The sequence below is a fragment of the Panthera pardus genome, unplaced genomic scaffold (genome assembly GCF_024362965.1).
Source record: "Panthera pardus isolate Hobbes unplaced genomic scaffold, ASM2436296v1 HiC_scaffold_27, whole genome shotgun sequence".
NCBI lineage: Eukaryota > Metazoa > Chordata > Mammalia > Carnivora > Felidae > Panthera > Panthera pardus.
Genome location: NW_026526843.1, coordinates 16,992,669 through 17,013,460, shown reverse-complemented (window position 1 = coordinate 17,013,460; position 20,792 = coordinate 16,992,669). Strand labels below are relative to the sequence as shown.

General features: G+C 48.4%; 1 protein-coding gene across 1 annotated transcript in view; it reads right to left on the bottom strand.

Annotated features, from left to right (window-relative positions):
* Positions 1–15,461, bottom strand: part of AFF2 (ALF transcription elongation factor 2) — a 454,379-nt gene extending 438,918 nt beyond the window's left edge. Inside the window, exon 1 of the mRNA XM_053891974.1 lies at positions 15,072–15,461. Within this exon, the coding sequence (XP_053747949.1) occupies positions 15,072–15,118 (47 nt within the window). The 5' untranslated portion in view covers positions 15,119–15,461. The remainder of the gene's footprint in view (positions 1–15,071) is intronic.
* Between the last annotated feature and the right edge of the window lie 5,331 nt (positions 15,462–20,792).

The following is a 20,792-nucleotide window of genomic DNA, read 5'->3' as shown; positions in this document are numbered from 1 at the left end:
ACCTTTTAAACATTCCTCTCATAAAATGCACAAATAGTCCTTAGGAGAAATTAGTTAAATGGCTCCCAGAAAGCAGTGTTGTTTTTCCCCTTTCAAAACACTGCTGTAAGTATCCCAGCTCACTAATAAAGGGTAAACAAGTCTGAAAATTGATCAGATGTAACAGATATGATTAAAAGAAAGACAATGAAAAGAACAGTGATGTTCATGCTATAAGGTATCTATTTCTGAATGCTGTTAGACCTACCCAAGGAAGCATTCATTCTAGGAATAAATGTCAGGAATTCAAAAGATGGCAACAGCAAGGTAGGGGATGCAGAACGGAGGGCTGTGTAGTCCATTTTTCTTTTTCAACTAATCTCTAGGCACAATGTGGGGCTCGAACTCACAACACTGAGATCAGGAGTCATATGCTCTACCAACCACGCCAGCCAGGCACCCCCCAGAGGGTTGTGTAGGGGTTGTGTAGTTCAAAGTAACAACAGGGTTCTCCCAAAGGCTGCAGAGCTCTGGGCACACAAAAAGAAGGGCCAGAATTCCCAGGAGAGGCAGTAGTAGCACGTTAAGGGGTCAACACACACAGGCCACTTCAGCTTGAGCTTTTCCCATCCCCAATCACCACCACCACCAGAACACAGCAACCTGGTTGGAATGACGTCACATCTTTTGATAATAAAGTCACATCACAATTACATTCAGGAATTTATACTTCTGTGGTTTTCTGGTTGTTGTTGTTTAAAAAAAAATGTGTGCCACAACACCTGGGTGGCTCAGTCGGCTAAGCTTCTAACTTTGGCTCAGGTCGTGATCTCACAGTTCATGAGTTCAAGCCCCACACTGGGCTCTGTGCTGACAGCTCAGAGCCGGGAGCCCGCTTGAGATTCCGTGCCTCCCTCTCTCTCTCTGCCTCTCTGCCTCTTGTGCTCTCTCTCTCTCTCTCTCTCTCTCATGATCTCACGGTTCATGGGTTCAAGCCCCACGTAGGGCTCTGTGCTGATGGCTCGCCTAGAGCCTGGTTCGAATTCTGTACGTGTCTCTCTCTCTTTCTCTCTCTCTCTCTCTGCCCCTCCCCCACTCACACTCTGTCTCTCTCTCTCTCTCTCAAAAGTAAGCACTAAAAAAAAGTTTAAATTAAAAAAAAATGTGTGCCTATGAAATAATAAAAGTCACATTAACCTCAAGAACCTGGACCATTTTTGTGAAGTCAGGTGGGTATATATTCACTCAGTTATGTCTTCCCCTCTCTAATTCCTATGAACAATAGCAAAAAAATAATAACTTAATTAAAGTTCAGTGAAGATTTATGAGTGGACTTCATCCCAACTTCTGCCCCTGTAACTGGGTGAGGCAGCTTAACTAAAACATTTCTGGGAAATGCCATGAGCCACAAAGTCTCTGACTTGCGTATCATTTATGATACCCCCTGGGGAGCAGGCCCAGAACCCCATAAGGTTCTCATTACAAACAGGAATGTGCCAGGCCAGATGCACTGGGGGTTGTCAAGCTTTGTAAACTCTCCCCCCCACAAAAAAAAAAAAACAAACCTCATAAATTTTGCAGAATATATTGCTTTTCCCTGAATTTTTATGATTATGTTCAATTTAGGGGAAACGTACCCCATACTTCATCATTTACCTGTTTTTAGGAGTTATTTGATGTCCATGAAGTTCTATGAACTTTCTACTAGTCATGTTTTTTACATCTTAAAAATATAAGCCCGCATATTTCCAGTCAGCCATGAATGTAAAACCTCCCGGCTCTTCTAATTTTGGTGTGCCACTGCAGGCCAAACAGATTTCAGAGCTTTTCCGCCGGACAGGTTCACCTTTCCACCTTCCAGGAAGGCAACGAACCTAATGAACGATGGCGATAACAGGGATCAGAGTAGAAAAAGTTGGCAGGTCTTGGCACGGAAATTGAATGTGGGGTGACACTGTAAGGCTCAGAGGGATGTGCTCCCCTGGGGCAACCACTACCCCATTCGTGGTCCACAGAAAAGACTCCCCAGCCCCGGGGTCGAGGGGAAAGGCATGACTGGAGACGGTGGGCTGGAATTAGGCACCTAGGCCAAGTCTGGTGGTCTCTCACATTCTAACTTGTTTTCATGAATTTTAGTGATTTGTGTTCCTTTAGTAGAGGTACGTTAGGGGCACCAGTCGGTTGAGCGTCCGACTTCGGCTCAGGTCATGAGCTCGTGGTTCGTGGGTTCGAGCCCCATGTGGGCTCTGCACTAACATCAGAGCCTGCTTTAGATCCTCTGCCTCCCTCTCTCTCTCTGCCCCTTCCAATCTCTCCCTCTCTCTCTCTCTCCCTCAAAAATAAATAAACATTAAAAAAGATACTTTATAATAATACATATTCCAGGTCTGAAAATGTAACCAGTCTCAAATTGGTTACCACCAAAACTGAAATCAGTCGGTTCATCATGTATTAAAGGGGCTGTGTCTATAAATCCTTCCATCTGCCTCACTGTGGCTAGGGTGGGCCAGGGCTATACGGCCCAGCCTCATCTAAGGAGATATGGAACAGGAGATACACAGATCCCACCTCCCATCCCTCCCTCCCCGGCAAATGTTTAGGATAGGAATAAACCACGAACCAGATGTAATCCTGTGCTAAATCAGATTAGGAGAAGCAGACAAAATCACAACTTCATTCAATGTGTCATTTATCCCGGGTGACTAATGCATTATTTTGTATGAAGTTAAAATTGAGCTTTGAGAAACTATGAAATAAATCAAATGCCCTACTTTACGTAATTTTTAACAGACAGTTCCCATTAGGATTCTACTCTGCATAGCTGTTGGTTAAAATCATTGCCCAGTATGCTTATAAATTAATCAACTGGGGTAAAACTGGCTTGGCTGTCATCATTCGCTACTAATCTACATTTACAATTCACTTTCACTTTTCGAGCCCCTTGAAAAAGGGTCATGAAATCTCTATTTTTTTGTTCAAAATACATGAGTAACAGCGATTGTTTACAAAAGCCTGGGTAGCAGAAGTGAGCCGCTCGTGTCAATTTTCAATGGCCTTACAGCGCCCATTGACGTTTCCCTGTGACTTCTGGGTAAAATGCTGACCAAAATCCAACGAAAATGGTCTTCGTCATTCTTGAGGGGAACTTTTCCCACTTGCAGTCTGAATATATGTGCGCTGCTTACGTTTCAACTGTTACAGAACCTCAAAACCAATGGGGCAAGATGCCTAATTGCAGCAAAAGGGACAGAGTTAATATTTAATAGCTAACTTTTGTAAAAGGTCCACGGTGGCTCTTGCGCTTCTCTGGGATCTTTACGACTCAGATATGTTTCATTTCTGACGACGAGCCCTAATTCAGTAAAGACCCACAAGACCCTACTATCTCTCCTCCTAGTAAGTGTCTTAGTATATGATTAATTTAACCACTCGTGTGTTTCATCTGCACTAAAATGTCCTGGATTTCTTCATCCCGTTTTACCTGTCTTCCTCAATGTGCGTTGTGTCGTGTTTCATTTTGCACTGGGAAAACAATAAAAACATGTTTTGAGGGTTTTTTCCAAGATTATTTTCTATACTTTGAAGTTGCCCATCAAACTCTATTTTTTTTAAGTTTTAATTTTAATTCAAGTGAGTTAACATACAGTATAATATTAGTTTCAGGTGTATAACGTAGTGATTCAACACTTCCATGCAACACCTGTACTCATCACAAGTGCCCTCCTTAATCCCCGTCACTTATTTCACCCATCCCCCCACCTCCCCTCTGGGAACCGTCAGTAGTTAAGAGTGTTTGTTAATTTCTCTTTTTTTTTCTTCCTTTGTTTCTTAAATTCCACATGTGAACGAAATCTTACGGTATTTGTCTTTCCATGACTGACTTATTTCACTTAGCATTATCCTCTCTAGCTCCATCCATGTCGCTGCAAATGGTGAGATTTCATTCGTTCTGTTTATGGCTTAGAAATATTCCATTCTGTGTGAGTGTGTGTGTGTGTGTGTGTGGGTGTGGGTGTGGGTGTGTATACATACATACATATATATATACCTCACATCTTCTTTATCCATTCATCATTCAATGGAACTTGGCAAATGACATATCCGATAAAGGGTGAGTATTCAAAACATATAAAGAACTTATAAAACTCAGCCCCCAAAAGAAATCATGCAATAGAAGAATGGGCAGAAGACATGAACGGACATGTCTCCAAAGAAGACGCACAGACGGCCAAGAGACACAAGAAAAGATGCTCCTTATCACCCATCAAACTCTATTATGTCCAGCTCAGACACAGCTGATTCGAACTCTGTGAAGGCAAGGGTAAGAACACCTATCTCTGGGATGCTTATTCAAGAGGTGATGTGTGCAAAGCATGTGACATGATGCTCTGCAAATGTTGGTTCTCTTACCCTGACTATCGAACCATCTTACGGAACATATGGAATCTTTTCTGCACATCCTTGGGATGAAATTGTAATCTGAATCCTCCAGAGGCTTAAATAGAAAATGTGTTCAGTCTAAAAATATGTGTTAGGAAAACCCAAATCCTAGGTTAGCCTCCAAAGCAGGAACTATTTTTTTTAAAAAAAAGAAGAAGAAAAGAAAGACAAAACAGACAAACAAACAAGGCATCTGGCACAAAGGAGACAACGCTATTAAAGCGAGGAGAAAAATACTCAGCAAATGTTGAAGGCGTGTTCTTCGCCTCCCCCCACCCCCACACACACACACTTGGTACTGGACGAAAGCCTCATCCAATGATGGTAATAAGTTAAGACATGTTTCCTTTTTTAAGTGGGCACAGTTACCCTCATAGCATTATTGTAGATATTAAATGTGGGTATAACTTGCAGGGGGGAGAGAAGCTATATGTAAAAGTCTAAAATCACAAAAGTGATAAGCTTGGGGCTATTTGGGAGCGATTATTCTCATCAATAAAGAAGTCCCCACGGGATTCCTGGCAGGCAAGATGCACATCGAGATCATTTAACTTATAAAATGTTAACAGGCATGCTATTTCAAGAATACATCTATTGAAGGTAAGGCAATGTACCTACCTGGACCTACCTGTCTGACCATTGTGATTTTAGCTCTTCTCTTTGACCTCATTCTTGCTCCTCTGAACTCTCTCTTCACAAATTTGACCACACACAGCATTAAGCAGGTTATTGTAGAGAAATCCATTTACCTGTTCAGCAAAAAGTAATCGAGCGCCTACTGCATGCCAGACAAGGTCCTAGGCACTGCCGACGCACTAGTGGACAAAAGAAAAGAAAGCAGAATCCACCCTCATTGAGTTCATGCTTCCCGAGTCTGAATTAAGTTAAAGTTTACAGATCAGCCCAGTTCCCTCCCAAACGCCCAATCTGCTGCTTACACCCAAGAGGAGCACAGTCTTGCAATGTCTTGCTGTGTAAGAGATCAGGTCAGTTACATCTCCTGTTTGGCTGTGGTTTCAAACCCAACCCCACAGGTAAGTACCAGAGCTGAGCGAGAAAGGCCCCATCAGCCCCATCCCCGGCTGTGCCCCGCAACATGCACTGTCTTGCCACTATTCTAGCATGTGTCTCAGGGTATCGTCAAGGGTTAGCAGAGAAGCTAAGGCTTCACTTCAGCTCTGCAATATACTACCTGCGTGACCTTGGGCAAGTCACTGAACCACTACGTCCTGGTCTCTCCGCCCTGTAAAATCGGGCAATCAGATAATGCAAACCGGAGCCCTTCACAAAGGAAACGTCAGCTCTACTTATTATCTTCACTTCGATTGTTATTACGATGCCTAGACTTAATATTTTGAGACCTAGCAAAGTGCCCAAAGGAATTCGGCATAAATGAATGAATGAATGAATGAATGAATGATGCTACACTCCGCATGGCTGCATTGGGCTACCACTATGGCTCAGACGCCAGGAATACAGAAATAAAAGATATATGCGCACCCCCCAAAACAATTCAAGTACGTCAGAAGTATGTTCAGAGGAGGAGAGTCTAACTCGACAGGACATCAGTATGTGAGTTTGGTGGGCAGAGGATGAGGAGGACCGCAGCTAGAGGCTTCGCAGAGACCTAGCTGAGATCTGAAGGATGAGACAGTCAGACCAAGAATTATCTGGTGGCCAAAGAACTAATCAGAAACACAGATATAAGCCCCCAGGCACCAACTCGCTCTTTAGGGAAAGGAAACACAGAAGTCAAAATACCGGTAGGCACGTTCCAGACAAATGAGTTAATTATTTTTTGAAAAACGGAGTAAGAACCAAAGAGAGATACTTGGGCACATCTCAAGAGCCACAACACGTGCCTCTTTTGAAAATGGCTCTTTTGTCGGCCACTGTGCCAATTTACAAACATTTGTTTCAACCGATTCGGGAAAACAAACTTTGATTTGGGATTTCTTTGAAGAGCGTTTGCGTCAATATTTCCATAATTTAGAGAGTCAGCATAGTTGTCAAGAGTTCTGCAATTGTCTCCCAGTCAATGGTGGTCAGTGTGCATGAAAATACGCCATTCGTGCAGCACAACGTAACTTCGGTAGGTCACACGCACACGCTCATCCCGTCAAACCATACAACTCCGGGGCCAAAGCCATTGCTTAATATTGAATGTGGGCTGCCACCGGCCCTCCAAACGATCCCCATTTCTGGCTGGCCGTCCAAACAATCCACGTTTCTGGCTTTCCGTGTCCACTCTGGCCGGTGCTAATAGTACTCAACGAGTTTCACGGGCCCTGATGACGACCGCTTCTCCTATCCTAGCTCACACGCTCGCTCTCCCTGAATTCCTATTTTACTCACACCCATGACACACTATTTCCCCCGATCTCGTTCTCCATTCTGTTGTCACGTCAGCGGGGCCAGAGGTCATCTTTACGTTCCTTTCATCTCCCCCTAAAAGTGACTGCCTAGCAGTGTGCTGGGCACAGAGTAGGTACACAGTGAAAGCAGTTCTTCTCTTTAATGTTTATTTTTTTCTTGGGAGGGGAGGGGAAGGGCAGAGAGAGAGGGAAACAGAGGGTCTGAAGCAGGCTCTGTGCTGAGAGCAGAGAGCCTGATGCAGGGCTTCATCCACAAACCGTGAGATCATGACCTGAACCAAAGTCAGGTGCTTAACCGACAGAGTCACCCAGGCATGTCTGAAAACAGTTCTTGCTAGAACTGACAAACACTGAACTAGGGCATGAGGGCTCCCGACCCCAGCTGTGTCCCTTACAGACCGTATGTCCTTGGGCAAGGCATTGTCCCATCCTGGGCCTCGGTCTCCTCATCTGTACAGTGAAGAGGCTAGACCACATGACTCTGAAGGGCCCTCCAGTCTTGAAGCATTAGGTTCGAGGAATTGATTAATTTGTGCACACCACAGCCAAGCCTTTTGCCAGCAAATAAATAATGGCTAATTGATGAGACCTCTCCATGATTCCATGGCACTTCGTCAGAAGCATCCATCAATGCTGGAATTTAATTTAGTTACTGTGGCTGTGCCGACCTGGCATGAAAACAACCAGTCCCTTTGGAAAATTAATTTATTTAAAAAAATTAGTTGACTGGCATGCTGGAAGGAGAAGTAAAGCCTCTGTGATTGCATGTTTCGTTGTTCACTGGATGGTTAGGTCGTCATGTACATATTGCCACCGTCAGAAGGTTAAACTGACTTCATAACACCTTCCTTCTGGCTGGTTGGTTTGATCGAACCAGAGTAGAGACCTGAAGACCCAGAGTACATCAGACGCGAAGAAACTTCTTGCAATGAGTGTTAAAGCAAGGGCAGCATTACTATGAGGTAAATAGGGTTTTACTTTTTATTTATATAAAAACGAAACCATTTCGATGCTATTTCCAAGAGACATGTTTCCTACAGAACACAAAATTCGGACTGCAGGAATACAGTTTAATCAAGGCCACCGAGCGAACCAGTATCCGCTACTGAGATCTGGTTTTCGCTGAAGACGATAGACAATACAGAGAACTATTATTTGGAAATGTAACAAAGTGAATCATTCTTTATAGGATGAAAGTAACGTCTTTTTTTCTTTTCTTTTTTTCCAGCCAAGGGAATGCTGAAAAAAATACAGATGAGGGATTTTGAGCTTGTGTTGAAACCAAAACCTCTTTCCTTAGCTTATTTCCCAACGTGTGGCTTTTATACCCTCATACACCAGCACATGCCTACTGAAGAACCAAATCAAAGATTACTTTAAATCACTGGCTGGCGTTCTTTTTCAAATGAAGCAAAATGCACAGGTATATAAAAAAATAGCGTTCCATAAACTGAGCACTCCATAATCAAAATCAGATTCTAGCTGTAGTGCTATTGTCAGCCCTGCTTAAATCATGCCATTTTATTTAAGCCCTCAGATAATTTCTTGCAGCTCAGTAAGTGGGTGGATGTTAGCAGCTAAGGTCATCGAAAAGATTTACTTTAAAATAAATTCAACAATTCAGAGCATCGCCCTCTCCACAGCGCAAAGTGTACCTTGCTTTGAACATGCATATAAAATTTCATTAAAGTGCAACATAAAAGTTTTACATTAGAGGAACCTAGCGCCGGACCTTTGTTTAACAGTCATGATAATTTATGGTGTGGATCTGCTACAGTTAAGTAGAAAAACAGCCTTCTCGTGATGAAATACAAGTCAGAAAGGCTGAAATTCAAGGAAAGCTGGAGGAATCCCAACCTCCGACTGTTCAATTCCTTCAGGTTTTTGTCACACATTCTTCTTTAATATTCTCCGTACGGACTGAGACACAATCCTAGTCCGTTAACTCCTGTATCCTATGCTTTAAAAGTTGGGGTTTTCAGTTCTACGCATATCTTAGAGTTCAGAGAAATTCTATTTTTTAAAACATCGTACCCATAAATAACATGGGTTCCAATTTTGCCTCTTCCTTGCCTAAGTTTCTTTCGTAACCCTTCTTCCTTGTCCTTACCTTCTGTAAGAGAGGCCAGACTGGCTCCGAGATCTTCAAGAAGATTACAGACAATTAAACCAGTGTCCAAGAGGCAGAGGGCCAGTATTATCACCAGGATTTACTGAGCAACTTTTATCTTTGAAAGATTCAAGCATTTGCATAGGACACTCTTTGAGCTGATGGGCTGTAACATCAATCAACAGATGTTTATTGCGCACCTGTGATGGGAAAGGCACTGTGCTACGTGATGCAAGAGGGTGATACACCACGCCCTAGGAAGCAGCGTGGATATTTAGACATCGACGACTTAATGCAACAGCAGTAACGCAGTGAAAAGAGCCATAAACACAAATCCTAGGGCCTCCACTGACTGTGTAAACTTAAGCAAGTCACTTAACCTTTCCGAACTTCAGTTTTCTCATCTACAAAATGAAGCTAACAGTCTCAGTCCTGACAAACCCACAAGGTTATGGTGAGGATCACATCAAACAACCGATACGGTAAGTTACAAAGCTTTGGGAAGAAATGTTATCCACCTCCTAGTCCCAGCTTTGAGGATCCAAATATACCTATGGTCTTCTTTATGATCAAGTATCAAATCTTCAAAATTAAGGCATTCAAATTTAAATGGACAGTTCCCAAGGACTTGAGTTTTGCCTCTTTTTTATATATATCTCGCCATTCACAGGTTTTCATTAAAGGGGCATCCATCAAAGAAGTGCTACGAGATTATATCAGTACATAAATTGTTCTTTTTTTATCTAAAAGAAAAAAGCAGAGTCCCATGCCTAGTCAATTACATGCTAATTCCACCAATTTTTTTTTTTTTTACACAAGTATGATAGACACAATCCAATCCATTTGTTTCAGTGATGGCTAAATGCTCAGGCCCATGCAATAACAATAAATAATAGGCAATGAGGTTTCATGGCAAGGCACCTGACCTGGAAATTGGGAGATGTGGATTTCTTGCCTAGCTCTACTACTAACCAGGTTGTGTGGCCGTAAGCGAGTCAAACGACCTCTCTAGGGCTGTTTGCTCATCTGTAAAATGGGAATAACACCTGAACATTCTAAATTACAAGGCTAAATGAGGTGACATATGGGAAAGTATCCCACATTTGAAAAGGCTCGCACAAGGTATCAGCTGTCAATGGTGCGGGCTGTGGGGTCAATTCCATCCAAGGCAGAACCTGGATTGTACCACCAAGTAGCTTAGTGATTCCATTACTTCATCTGTAAAATAGAGAGCGTAACAGGTCCTATCCCATAAAGACGTCTGAAGGATAAAGTGAGATTGACTATTTAAAGCATCCGGTGATGCCTGGGGCACTGAGTAAATACTGCAATCACAGTAGCAATGATGACGATGCGTTCTAGAACGCACAGGTGAAACACACACACTCACACACACACTCCAAAAGGTTGCTTCAAGTTGTGGTGTCAACAGCAATGCATTTCTTCCCATTATCAGGAAACAAGTTTTTAAAACCTCTTTCTTTATCCCACAACAATCTGAAAAAGACAAAATTAAAAGTGAAAAATGTCCCTGTACCAATTGTTTTGTCTACAGGACAGGCTAATCAACTGTGTGGCAGTTTCACTTTTTGAGGTAGGAGCTACAAGCCCATAGGGCAACAGCTTCTAGATTGTTCCAGAGATGGCCATTTTATTGGACCTTTATGATTCTGAAATTACATTAAATATGTGCCAATTTTGCATGCAAGAAATAGTCTTAGCTAAGAATAATGAGCATGAAATAAAGGTTCAGCGCATTAAAGCCATTTCTATTCAACAATAATTAGCATGTTTAAATACAATATAATTTTTACCCATCTACAAAATGCTTAAATGTTTGGAATCTCGTTTATGTCTATAATGACAGATTCATTTTTGAGGTAGTCATTTTCAATCTTGATTTGTATATTTTAAAGTTGTTAAACGCTTGACTGAATCATTAGCAAAACAATTCATGTATCATTAAACTGATTTCTAACATGAGACAATTTTCTTTCTTGTCCAATAGACGTGCCTTTTTCAGATTTACCGAGATAGCTTTTATCCTTTGGAGGGCTTGGCGGGGCTGCGGAGGAGACCTCAGCACTGGCTAATTTCACGGCCTGGGATCTAGCCTCCCCATCCATACACTCCCTTAAGAGCCTCAACCCCCGCCACGGTTTGCTGAACGAAGGCTCACGCACTCTGGAGAATGCATATTGTACTAGCAAAGAAAACAGACCGCAAACCGGCTCCTTTTTCATGGATGCCAAACAGAGAGGGGGGAGACAAATGGACGCAGGTAGAGAACGACAAACCCTGGCAACCTGTAGGCCGGGGTCTGAACAGGACCCTGCCCCGCCGCCCCCACGGTGCTGCCACCCCTTGGCGCGCGCTCTCTCCCTCCCACATCTTCCCACGTAGGAGCAGGTCTGTGCCACGCTCCCGCAGGACTGCGGCCGGAGGGGCCTCGGAAGACCTGTGCGCGCACGGCTGGCGGTGGCTGGCGGGCTGTTGCCGCGCACGGGCCGGGCCCGGCTGGACGTGAAACAGTTCACTTTTGTCTGCAGAGCGGAGCAGGGTCTCCCCCTCCCCCGCAGGGTCGAGGAGGGCTGGGGAAGGCAGGGGCCGCCGGGGCAGGCCCCCGGGGCCGCCTTCGCGGGAGGAGGAGAAGCCTGGCCTGCACATGGCCCCTTCCCAGCCTTGACAGCCCACACAGACCTTTGAACTTTCTATTTATATAACGGTTTAGTGAGTTTAAGTCTCTTCCTGTGTAACTGCCCGTGTGCGAGCTGGCCTCTAATTAGGCTACTTGTGAGACATCACTTAAAAACTACAAACCACTGCTGCCGGCCTTGGGTCACAAGTGCCTCACCACAATCTTCACTAGACTTTTTCACACTTTGATTTTGGTAGCCTGGTGGCTTTCTTTCCATTTTTTATGTTTAAGGATGCATCCCTGTCTCTATCTGTGGGCCCTTCTCTCCTTCCCTCTTTTTTTAATAATGAAAAGATAAACATCGCCACAGAGGACCTTGGCCTGTCACAAAGCCATACCTAATCAATACGGGGGGTGCTCACAGGACTGAAAGGCGGGACACTTTGTAGCCCCTCCGAGTTTGCTTTTAGCCCCTCTTAAATGGGGATTAATGACATCCCCACCGCTGGTAAACAAGGCCAAATCTCGCCACAAGATCTCCAGACACCTCAAGAATTCATTTACTGAGTTACCAGAGGCAAGTCGATAGAATGGCTCAAGCTGTAAAATTTCATTTTTTCTTCCTTTCTTTTTTCTTTTACTTGAGAGCAATGGTGTGTTTGGTGCACACAGACAGACACCTGCACCTTCCTCTTCTTTCACAGAATGGTTCATATGAAATTCAGACGCAGGTGAACACTGCCCATTCATCCAAGAATCTCAAAGAACTTATGCTTTGGCCCTTTCGTCGAGTCCAGAGCACCACCCATTGAGATACGCGGGCAGTTTGTGAAGTCCAGGGATATGTTCCTTTAGGCACACAGCACTCCCAGACCCGGCACGTCGTCTTTCATGCCCCATCCTTCCCATTTGCATTCATTCTGACAAATGTGTTTGTAAATGGGCATGTACTTTTTGTTTACTGTAGTCAAGTGTTTGCAAATAACACATATGCCTGTGTATGTAAAGTCTTCCTTCATTAAGTCTAGGTAAATGAGTTTGTTTTGTAGCTGGCCTGATCCATTTGTTGTCAGACATCTAGGGTTGCAGCAGAGGCAGCTCAGAGTTTTCAGTTCCACAAGTGAAGGTTGAGAAAAGATACTATGTAAATGAGACCCTTAACTTGGCCCAAGCCTTTTTCCTTGGACCTCCTGGGGGGAGGGGGAAGAATGGATGCCAGCACTCTAAGCAGCTACTTACTCCCCAGGAAAGGAAGTAAACAGGTAATGAACATATAATTGCTGTGCTCTACATGTCCATGTCGCAGAGTTTGGAAAAGTACAGATTTCCATTCAAGGCAGTATGAAGCTTTTTTAGTTCATCCGCTATTGTCATGTTTATGTTCCTTTTTTTCTGGGGGGGGGGGGGTTCAAGACAGATGCACAACCCACATTACAAATGTTTACAAACAGATTCAGAAGGAAGTTTGCCCCTCGCAATCAAACAGTAAGAAGGAGAAATTTTCCTGGCACATGGGCACAGAGGGAAAAGGCCAGCTTATTTATGCAGATATGTTACACTAATTCATCCGTATTTCACATAATATCCACAGAGTGTCCAAGTCTGCATGTGGCATAGTTACAAAACTGGAGGAAAAAGGTTTTGCCTTTTCTTTAATAAAAGAAATGATAGTCCCCAAAGGGGGGGGGCGTGTCTTTCTGAAAAAAGAAATCAAGAGCCCATCCCCTTTAAATATGCAACTGCATGTGTCTAAGATTAAACTGAAATTAAAACAATATAAGAAACACATTTTTTTAAAACCTAATACCTTGGATATGTTTAACATTTGAACTACACCCACGAAATCAATTATAACAACGTCTGTTAAATTAATGATGTTACCCACACCATATATTAGGCAAATTGTATGCAAATGGTAATGCTGTGGTTATCAGTTGTCTGCAAAATAAATTAGTGAAGCAGAGTAAAGGCTGTGTGCAGGAGCATAATATTTAATTGAGGAGTAATTTTATTGTGATCTTTACTTTTAAATAACAGCACGGTTATTAAAAACCGTAACAGAATGTTTTTCTGCAGGGTTGATAAAACCGTGCATAGTATCAAAAATGCCTTACCGATTAATACTGATACAGTGTAATTTGTGGCTGCAAGGATTTACCCGGAATTGCTGTAAGAGAAAATGTATTTAAGTTCTGATTATCTTGGATTTGCAACTAAAGGGCTCACGATTGGCATAATGAAGCTATTGGCTAAGAGTATGACCCTTTTCTAAAGAAGGAAATTGCCTAAAATATCACATCAGCAAGGGAAATCCTTGTAAAAATACACAGCATTCATAGCCAACGGCTGCTAGCAGTTTAACATCGCAGAAGATTTCGCACCACCGGTCCGTATTGTAGATTATCCTAACTACATTTAAAAAGGCAATAACCAAGATGCAATTCTAAATCGCTGCCGCCGCATCCTCACCCCTTCTCAAGCCACAGGCTGTGGCGGGGGGGGGGGGGGGGGGGGCGCCAATTGGTATGTTAAAATGTTGTGACGGATTAACAACAATAACGCCTGTGGCAGAAGGTGGAGTTTTTTAAAAAGTTAATAGATATGTATATCACTATTTATGCACACGCGCGCGCACGGCACGCGGTGAGTAACAACTTTCCGGCTCCTCAGTCACCTTTGCACCATCTTTCAAAACGCGCTCAGCGACAAGTTTACAGTATTTGGGGAAGAGCCGACTAACCCTCTGAATCCGAGCTGGGTGCCCATCACACAGACCTGCGGCTGCCTCCCAGTGGGGGCGGACAGGGGTCCGGCCGGTAATTAAATGTGCACAAACGTCGGAGCAGCAGACTTCGGGGGACTAACTTCAAAATCCCTGCCTTGAGAGCCAACGCCGAAGTCGGCCCGGACCCGGGGTCCCCCGCTCGGCGGCCCGCGAGGCCAGCAGGCACCCGCGTGCGGGGAACTTGGGCTGCGCGAGCGGCGGAGGAAGGTGTGCGCGCCGCGCGGGGACCGAGGTGGCGGCGGCGGCGGCGGCGGCGGCGGGGGAGGCGGCCGCGGACACGGCGGAGGGCGGCCGACGGCACCTTGCCGCTGCCGGTCCCCGCGGCCGGCCGCCGGCGCTCGACACCTGGAAAGTTGAAGCCTTTCGGCCGGGCGGGATCCGGTGCGCCGGGAGACGGGCCGGGCCGGCGGGTGCGCAGGGACGATCCCCGCGGGGGTCGTGCGGCTCGGCCCGTGGGCGGCGCGGGCTCCCATCCGGGCCACAGGCAACTCTTCCGACTTGGAGCGCCACACGACGCATTCGGGACCCGCATCCCACCCGCGGCCGCCACCTCCCCCGCCCCCACCACCCCCCGGGCACCCGCGCGAGAGGAGTCGCGGCGGCGGGGCCAGAGGTGGCTGGGAGCAAGTGGGAGGGCGTCTGGGGCGCCCCCACCACAGCCCCGGCTCCTCTTAACAAAGGCGAAAAGCCCGGCCCCGGCCGGGGGACCCGCGTCGCAAGGAGAAGGCAGAGATCAACACCTACCACTGCTGCTCCAAGTCCCAGTCCCTGAAAAAGTCGAATAGATCCATAGCGGCCGGGCGGCGGCGGCGGCGGCGGCGGCGGGCGGGCGTCCGTCCCTGCTCGCGGCGGGTCGGCGCGGCTCTCGGCGCGGCTCGCTCGCTGCTCTCGGCGGCCCGGCTCTCCGGCACTCCCGCCCGGCTAAAAGTGCCCAGGCCGCATCGGCGGCGGCGGCGGGCGCCGGCGGTGCCCGGTCCTGCGCTCCGGAGCGGCGGCGGCGGTGGCACCGGGCGGGCGAGTGCCCGGCCGCCCGCTCGGGTCCGCTCGCTCCGCGGCTGCCCGCGCGCCCAGCGCCCCGACGCTGCGGCGGCAGGCGCTGGGGGCTCGGGCCGGCGGGGCCGCCCGCCTGGCGGGCTGCGGGGCGGCGGCGGCGGCGGCGGCGGCGGCGGCGGCGGCGGCGGCGGCGGGGGCGGCCGGGGGTAGCGGCGGCGGCGCGGCGCGGCGCGGCAGCCGGGGCGGCAGCGGCGGCGGCGGCGGCGGCGGCTGCACAGGCGGCGGCGGCGGCCGCGGCAGCATCACACACTTACACACTCACAGGGGGCGGAGCCTGGGCAGCCCGAAGCCGCGACATGGAGCCGGCACGTTATCGGCCCGGGATCTGGCAGGGGGCTCGCCGCGCCCGCCCGCGCCGCCCGGGACCCCCCCACCCTGTCAAAATCAGCTGGTGACAGCGGCCGCCCAGCTGGGGACCCTGGCCCGAGCCCGAGGGGCGGCCCCGCAGGGGTGCGGGAAGGGGAGGGGGGCGCTCGGGGCACAGGCTCCGAGGAGGGAGCCCCCCCCCGAGCCCCCGCCCAGTCCCACCGCGGGAGTTACTGTTTGGAACCAGAAAAGAGCGCACTAACCGCCGCGGGGACGGGGGTCGACCCCCGCAGCCCCGGGGACTCTGCTCCGGCTCCCGAGCGCCGGAGCAAACTTTGGCGGGCCCGAGCATCCCTCGGGCCCGCGGCGCAGAGCACGCGGGGCCGGGAAGGAGAAGGCGGTCACCTTCATCGTGTCACCGGGCGTGCCGCAGTGCCGTGCCAGGCTGCCGGGCGCGGTGCGCACCCAGTAGGTCGGCGAGCTCCGGGCCCTGGATCCCGTGGGCTGCAAGGGTGGGCGTGAGTGGCGGCCCCTGCGTGAACTCTGGGTGCGGGGTCACGACGCTGGGAAATTCGGTTGCACTACCACCTTCCCCGCACAGCCGCCACGTGCCCGGGCCAGAGGACTAATGCTCTTTCGTCCTCTGGGAAATGGGGAAGGCGCTGGATGTGTGCCCACGAGCCCACCCACCGGCGGCCCGGCTCCCTTCTGGCCGGAGAATCTTCCTCTCCAGATGCAGTTTCCTCCCTCGCGCAAGCCTCTAGTGGCGCTCCAGGACAGGGTGCCTCCCTTTGGCCAATGCCCTCAGGGAAGGCTTCCTGGCCTCGAAACGGACCGGGGGTGTCGGAAGGGGCGGGACCCGGCTGTGGCGTTTCAAGAAAGGTAGTACTCTGGGGTCCCGGACATCTCGCTTGCCTCCTTCGTGTGGTTATACAGAGGGAATCGTGTAAGTGCATTATTGAAGGCTTAAGTCTAGGACTCTCTTAGGAACAGCAGTAGGAGCAAGGTGCCAGTTCTGATCCTATCAGCGACTCTGTGACTGAGCAAAGTCTCTTCTCTGGGGCTCATTTTCTTCATCCGTAAAAACAGACTTGATCCAGCGGCCATCTGGCTCTTGCGACTCTGGCCATTCTCCTTTCTGTGTGACTGTGCTTCCCTAATATTATCTCACATTCTCAAAATCATCCAGATAGCTTTGCTTTCCTCCCCCCCCCCCCCCCAGGAGAAACGGAGGCACTGAGACTGGATACTCTGCTCAAGATGTGACATTTCTCCTAGAGGGGGAACTGCACTGGACCCAGACTCTGGGAAGCCCGTGTGCGGCTAAATGAGGTAGAGTGCCACAGCTTTGAAGAAATGGACGCCTTCAGAATCTGAACTCCAGAATCTGAACTCCAAGGGGCCGGAGGGTCACCTCTTTTGCAATCTTTGTGTGACAAAGAAAGCACGGCAGGAACACACAGAAACCAGGCACTGAGATGGCTACACCAGCATCCACTGAAGGCCCTGCTCAAATGTTTATTTTGCACAAAACCGAGTTCTTTACAAATACCAGCTGACTGCACACCAGCCCAACGAGCAGCCATGGGAAGACAACATTTCAAATCGTCTTATCGGTTTGGCTTCTTGCGAACTCTTCTGGTCAAAGACTCCAGGGTAGAAGAGCTATGGGCAAAATTGGTGCAGGCGATTTTCAGATTCTCTCTGGGGCTTGTTTGTTCGTGGGAATTCCAGTCTTCAGCCCTAGCCTGTGAGCCCTTGAGGCGGCAGGGACTGCCCTGCTCAGATCCGTGGCCCCCAACCTTTGTGCCCTCAGTAAATGACTCCCAAATTGGATTTGATTGCTAATAATGATTGTTGCCTGGGCTAGTGCTCGATCTGCTAGAAAATCCTTAGAGGAAAACCAGAACGTCTACAATTAACATTTAAATGTGGTGATAATGGTCACTTTGTATTCACTTTTCTCACCAGATTATATTGATTGTGGAAAGACAAAAATATATACACAAAGTGCTGGGGAAATACATTTCCTACCGAAATAAAGCTGCTCCTTTAAGAGTTGCAGCCCCCCCATCAACCCACTGGTGCACTTTCTTCCCAATCAGCGGGACGACCAAGCAGAAGCAGAAGGAGCCAGCAAGAGGCAGCACTCGGCACAGAAGTGCCCGCGGGAAGGAGAGAAGAGACAAGTGGGGTGTGCCGCTGCTTCAGAAAAGGGACGGGGGGCTTTCTCTTCCCGAGATCGAAACCAGGAGGAGGGGGGGTGGTAAGGCTGGACTGGGCGGAAGGGGCTCGCTCCCAGCCACCCTCCTGGAACAGGGAGGGCCTGAGACTGGCAGCAGGAAGGGGCCGGGCTGTCCCCAAGGCTGGCCAGGCTGCCCAGGCCCAGCACGCACTCACTGGCATTGTCGGCTCCCAGGTGGGGAGCAGCTGGCCTTCTCCCTTCCTCGTCTTCCTGCCCCTCTCGGGCTCTGATGGGGCCCCAGAGCCTTACAAGCCAGCTCCTTATGGATCTGCAGATACGCCTCCAAGCCACGCTTCCTCAGGCGCGCTGGCGGGAGGAAAGGGAAGGCAGGTTGCAGGGGGGGCAGTAGCAACAGAACGTGAAAAAGGCTGTCCGCAGGCAGAGCCAACCGCTGCCGTCAGACTGGTGGCTCAGCCACCTACTCCCTGGGGTCAGCTCACTTCCCTCCTCTTCCACTCCCCAGGGCATCTTAGCTACGGAAGACTCCTCTGGGCCAGGCTGCGGTCCAGGCTTTGCCTGGAAAAGCCCCTCTCTGATCTGGCCACACCACTCTTAGTTCAACCCAATATTCCAGAAGCTGCAGCCTCTCCAACTCGGACCCTCCTCTCTCTGCTGGCTTCTCCTATTCTCTGTGACCAGGCCCCCTCCACACCTCACCGAACCCCCCTATTCAAAAACCCTGACCCAAAGAACCTCCTGGGAGGGCCACTGGCCCCAGAGAAAGCCACCTTTTCAGAGAGAAAAGAATCAAAACAGACTTCGTGACTCAATCTCTTGAGGTAAAACCAGAAATCATTTTTTAAGATGCTTGATTGTGTAGAAATGCCAATTCTCAGACTTTCCAAAGGGACATTTTTTGACTTGAGTTACTTAAAAAAAATGTTTTTAATGTTTATTTATTTTTTAGAGAGAGACGCTGCATGAGCAGGGGAGGGGCAGAGAGAGAGAGAGAGAGAGAGAGACACAGAATCCAAAACAGGCTCCAGGCTCTGAGCTGTCAGCACACAGTCCAACGTGGGGCTCGAACGCACGGACCTTGAGATCACGACCTGAGCCGAGGTGGGATGCTTAGCCAACTGAGCCACCAGGTGCCCCTGACTTGAGCTACTTTTAAAGGAATTTAATTTGGAGCCTCCGGGTACTAATCTTCATTTCAAAGAACTTGAAATCTTTGATTCTTAACAGGTGGAGTAAAGGCACCATCACACAGGTTCTGGTAGATAGTGTCTACAGTTAAGATTAATTTAAGAAAGTTTCACTGTTGATGTCGGTTCCAAGAAATGAACACATCGCGTGATACGTATGTCATCCTGTCACGCCTCCGATTTCCACTTAAAATATTAAGCATTTGTTTCCGACCTGGTGTGCGTCAGGCCCAGTTACTCTCTCTAGGAGGAAATCCTGACCAAGGTAACAACTCATCTGAGGAAGCCTGCTTGAGAGAATTCCATGGGCTCCATTTGGGAAGCATCACCTTCCGCAACTGGATTTTCCTCGGTAGAGCGGCCTGGTGCTGTCATGAGTTTGGAAGGGACCAGTGTGATTCTCCGAATCTGAGGCCGTTAGCACATGTGGGTGAGACAATCCAGAATGATTCTCGTCGAAGGAGCATTTCGACCCTTTCTAACTTCAGAATATCTGTATTTGTTCCGTGCAAGTGCTCCCAGAAACTGGAAGCCACATGAGGGCAGGGCCCAGGTCCGTGTCGTCAAAGCCCGGCACGGGATCTGACGTGTAGCGAGTCCCTGCAGGGTCTATCCACCCGCTCTCTGTGAGGGTGGCAATCCCAGGAGTCGATGTGAAATTAGATCGGGACAGCCCTCTGAATTTAGGATGAGCCTCATGAATACACGTGTGTAATATTTTTCCCAACTTCTGGTTCTACCACTTTGACTTTGGACCTCAATCATGTATCACAAGGGAAAGTCCCTACTCTCGGACTGTCTGATTATTGCAGACGGTGACCCCATCTCAGAAATCTTCCATAGTCCCTGGCTCTGGGTGCCTACTGGGTCCTAAATATCCACTCCCGTTAACTTTATCTTACTGCTTAATCACTGCTTAATTCGGTGTCCGGTAGTGAAGGTGATGCTGTCACGATTTTCTGTGGTACATTCCTGTGACTCTTTGTACATCTTTAGCATAAGAATAAAGAGATGATGTTGACTGAGCTTTTATTATGGACCAGGAGCTATGCTAAGCATTGTACCTACATTATTGCATGTACTCCTTGCCAGGACTCTCCAAGGTAGGGGCTACTATTATGCATATCTTGCAAGGGGAAGCTGAGGCTCTCAGAGGCTGAGTACTTGCCCAGGGTTACAGAGCTCCTAAGTGCCACAGCCAGGTGTCGTCCCCAAGTTGGATTGCTGCCAAGGCTCAGGTCTAATCCGTGCTGCCCCACAGCCTCCACTCTACTCGAGCAAAGGCTTTCCTCTCACTGTAGGTGGGGGGGGGGGGGTGGAGAGTGGGGAGGAAGCAAGGAAGGGACCATTATCTTCTCCTTCTCCCACTGCCATGGGCTCTACCACTCTGGAACTTGGGGGCTGCATTGGCATCAGTTAACTGTTGGATTAAAAAACAAAAATTCTCATGGTGCAATTTCCCGGATCTCAACCGTGGCTGACCTGGGGGAGAGGCAGTTGGCTGAACGATGCCCTCAGACTAAAGAAAGTCAGTCCGGCCACAGGAAACAAGAAGATGGTGGAGCAATTCTTGCTTCATCATTTAAGGAGACTCAGATGGGTCTTTTTCCTGGAGATTAGAAATCTAGGTTTGAGACAGTCTTTAGGCTGACTGTGGGGGAGTGCACGGTGGCCTGGCTGTGAGACCGCACTGGGGAATTCTCTTCTGCGTAGACC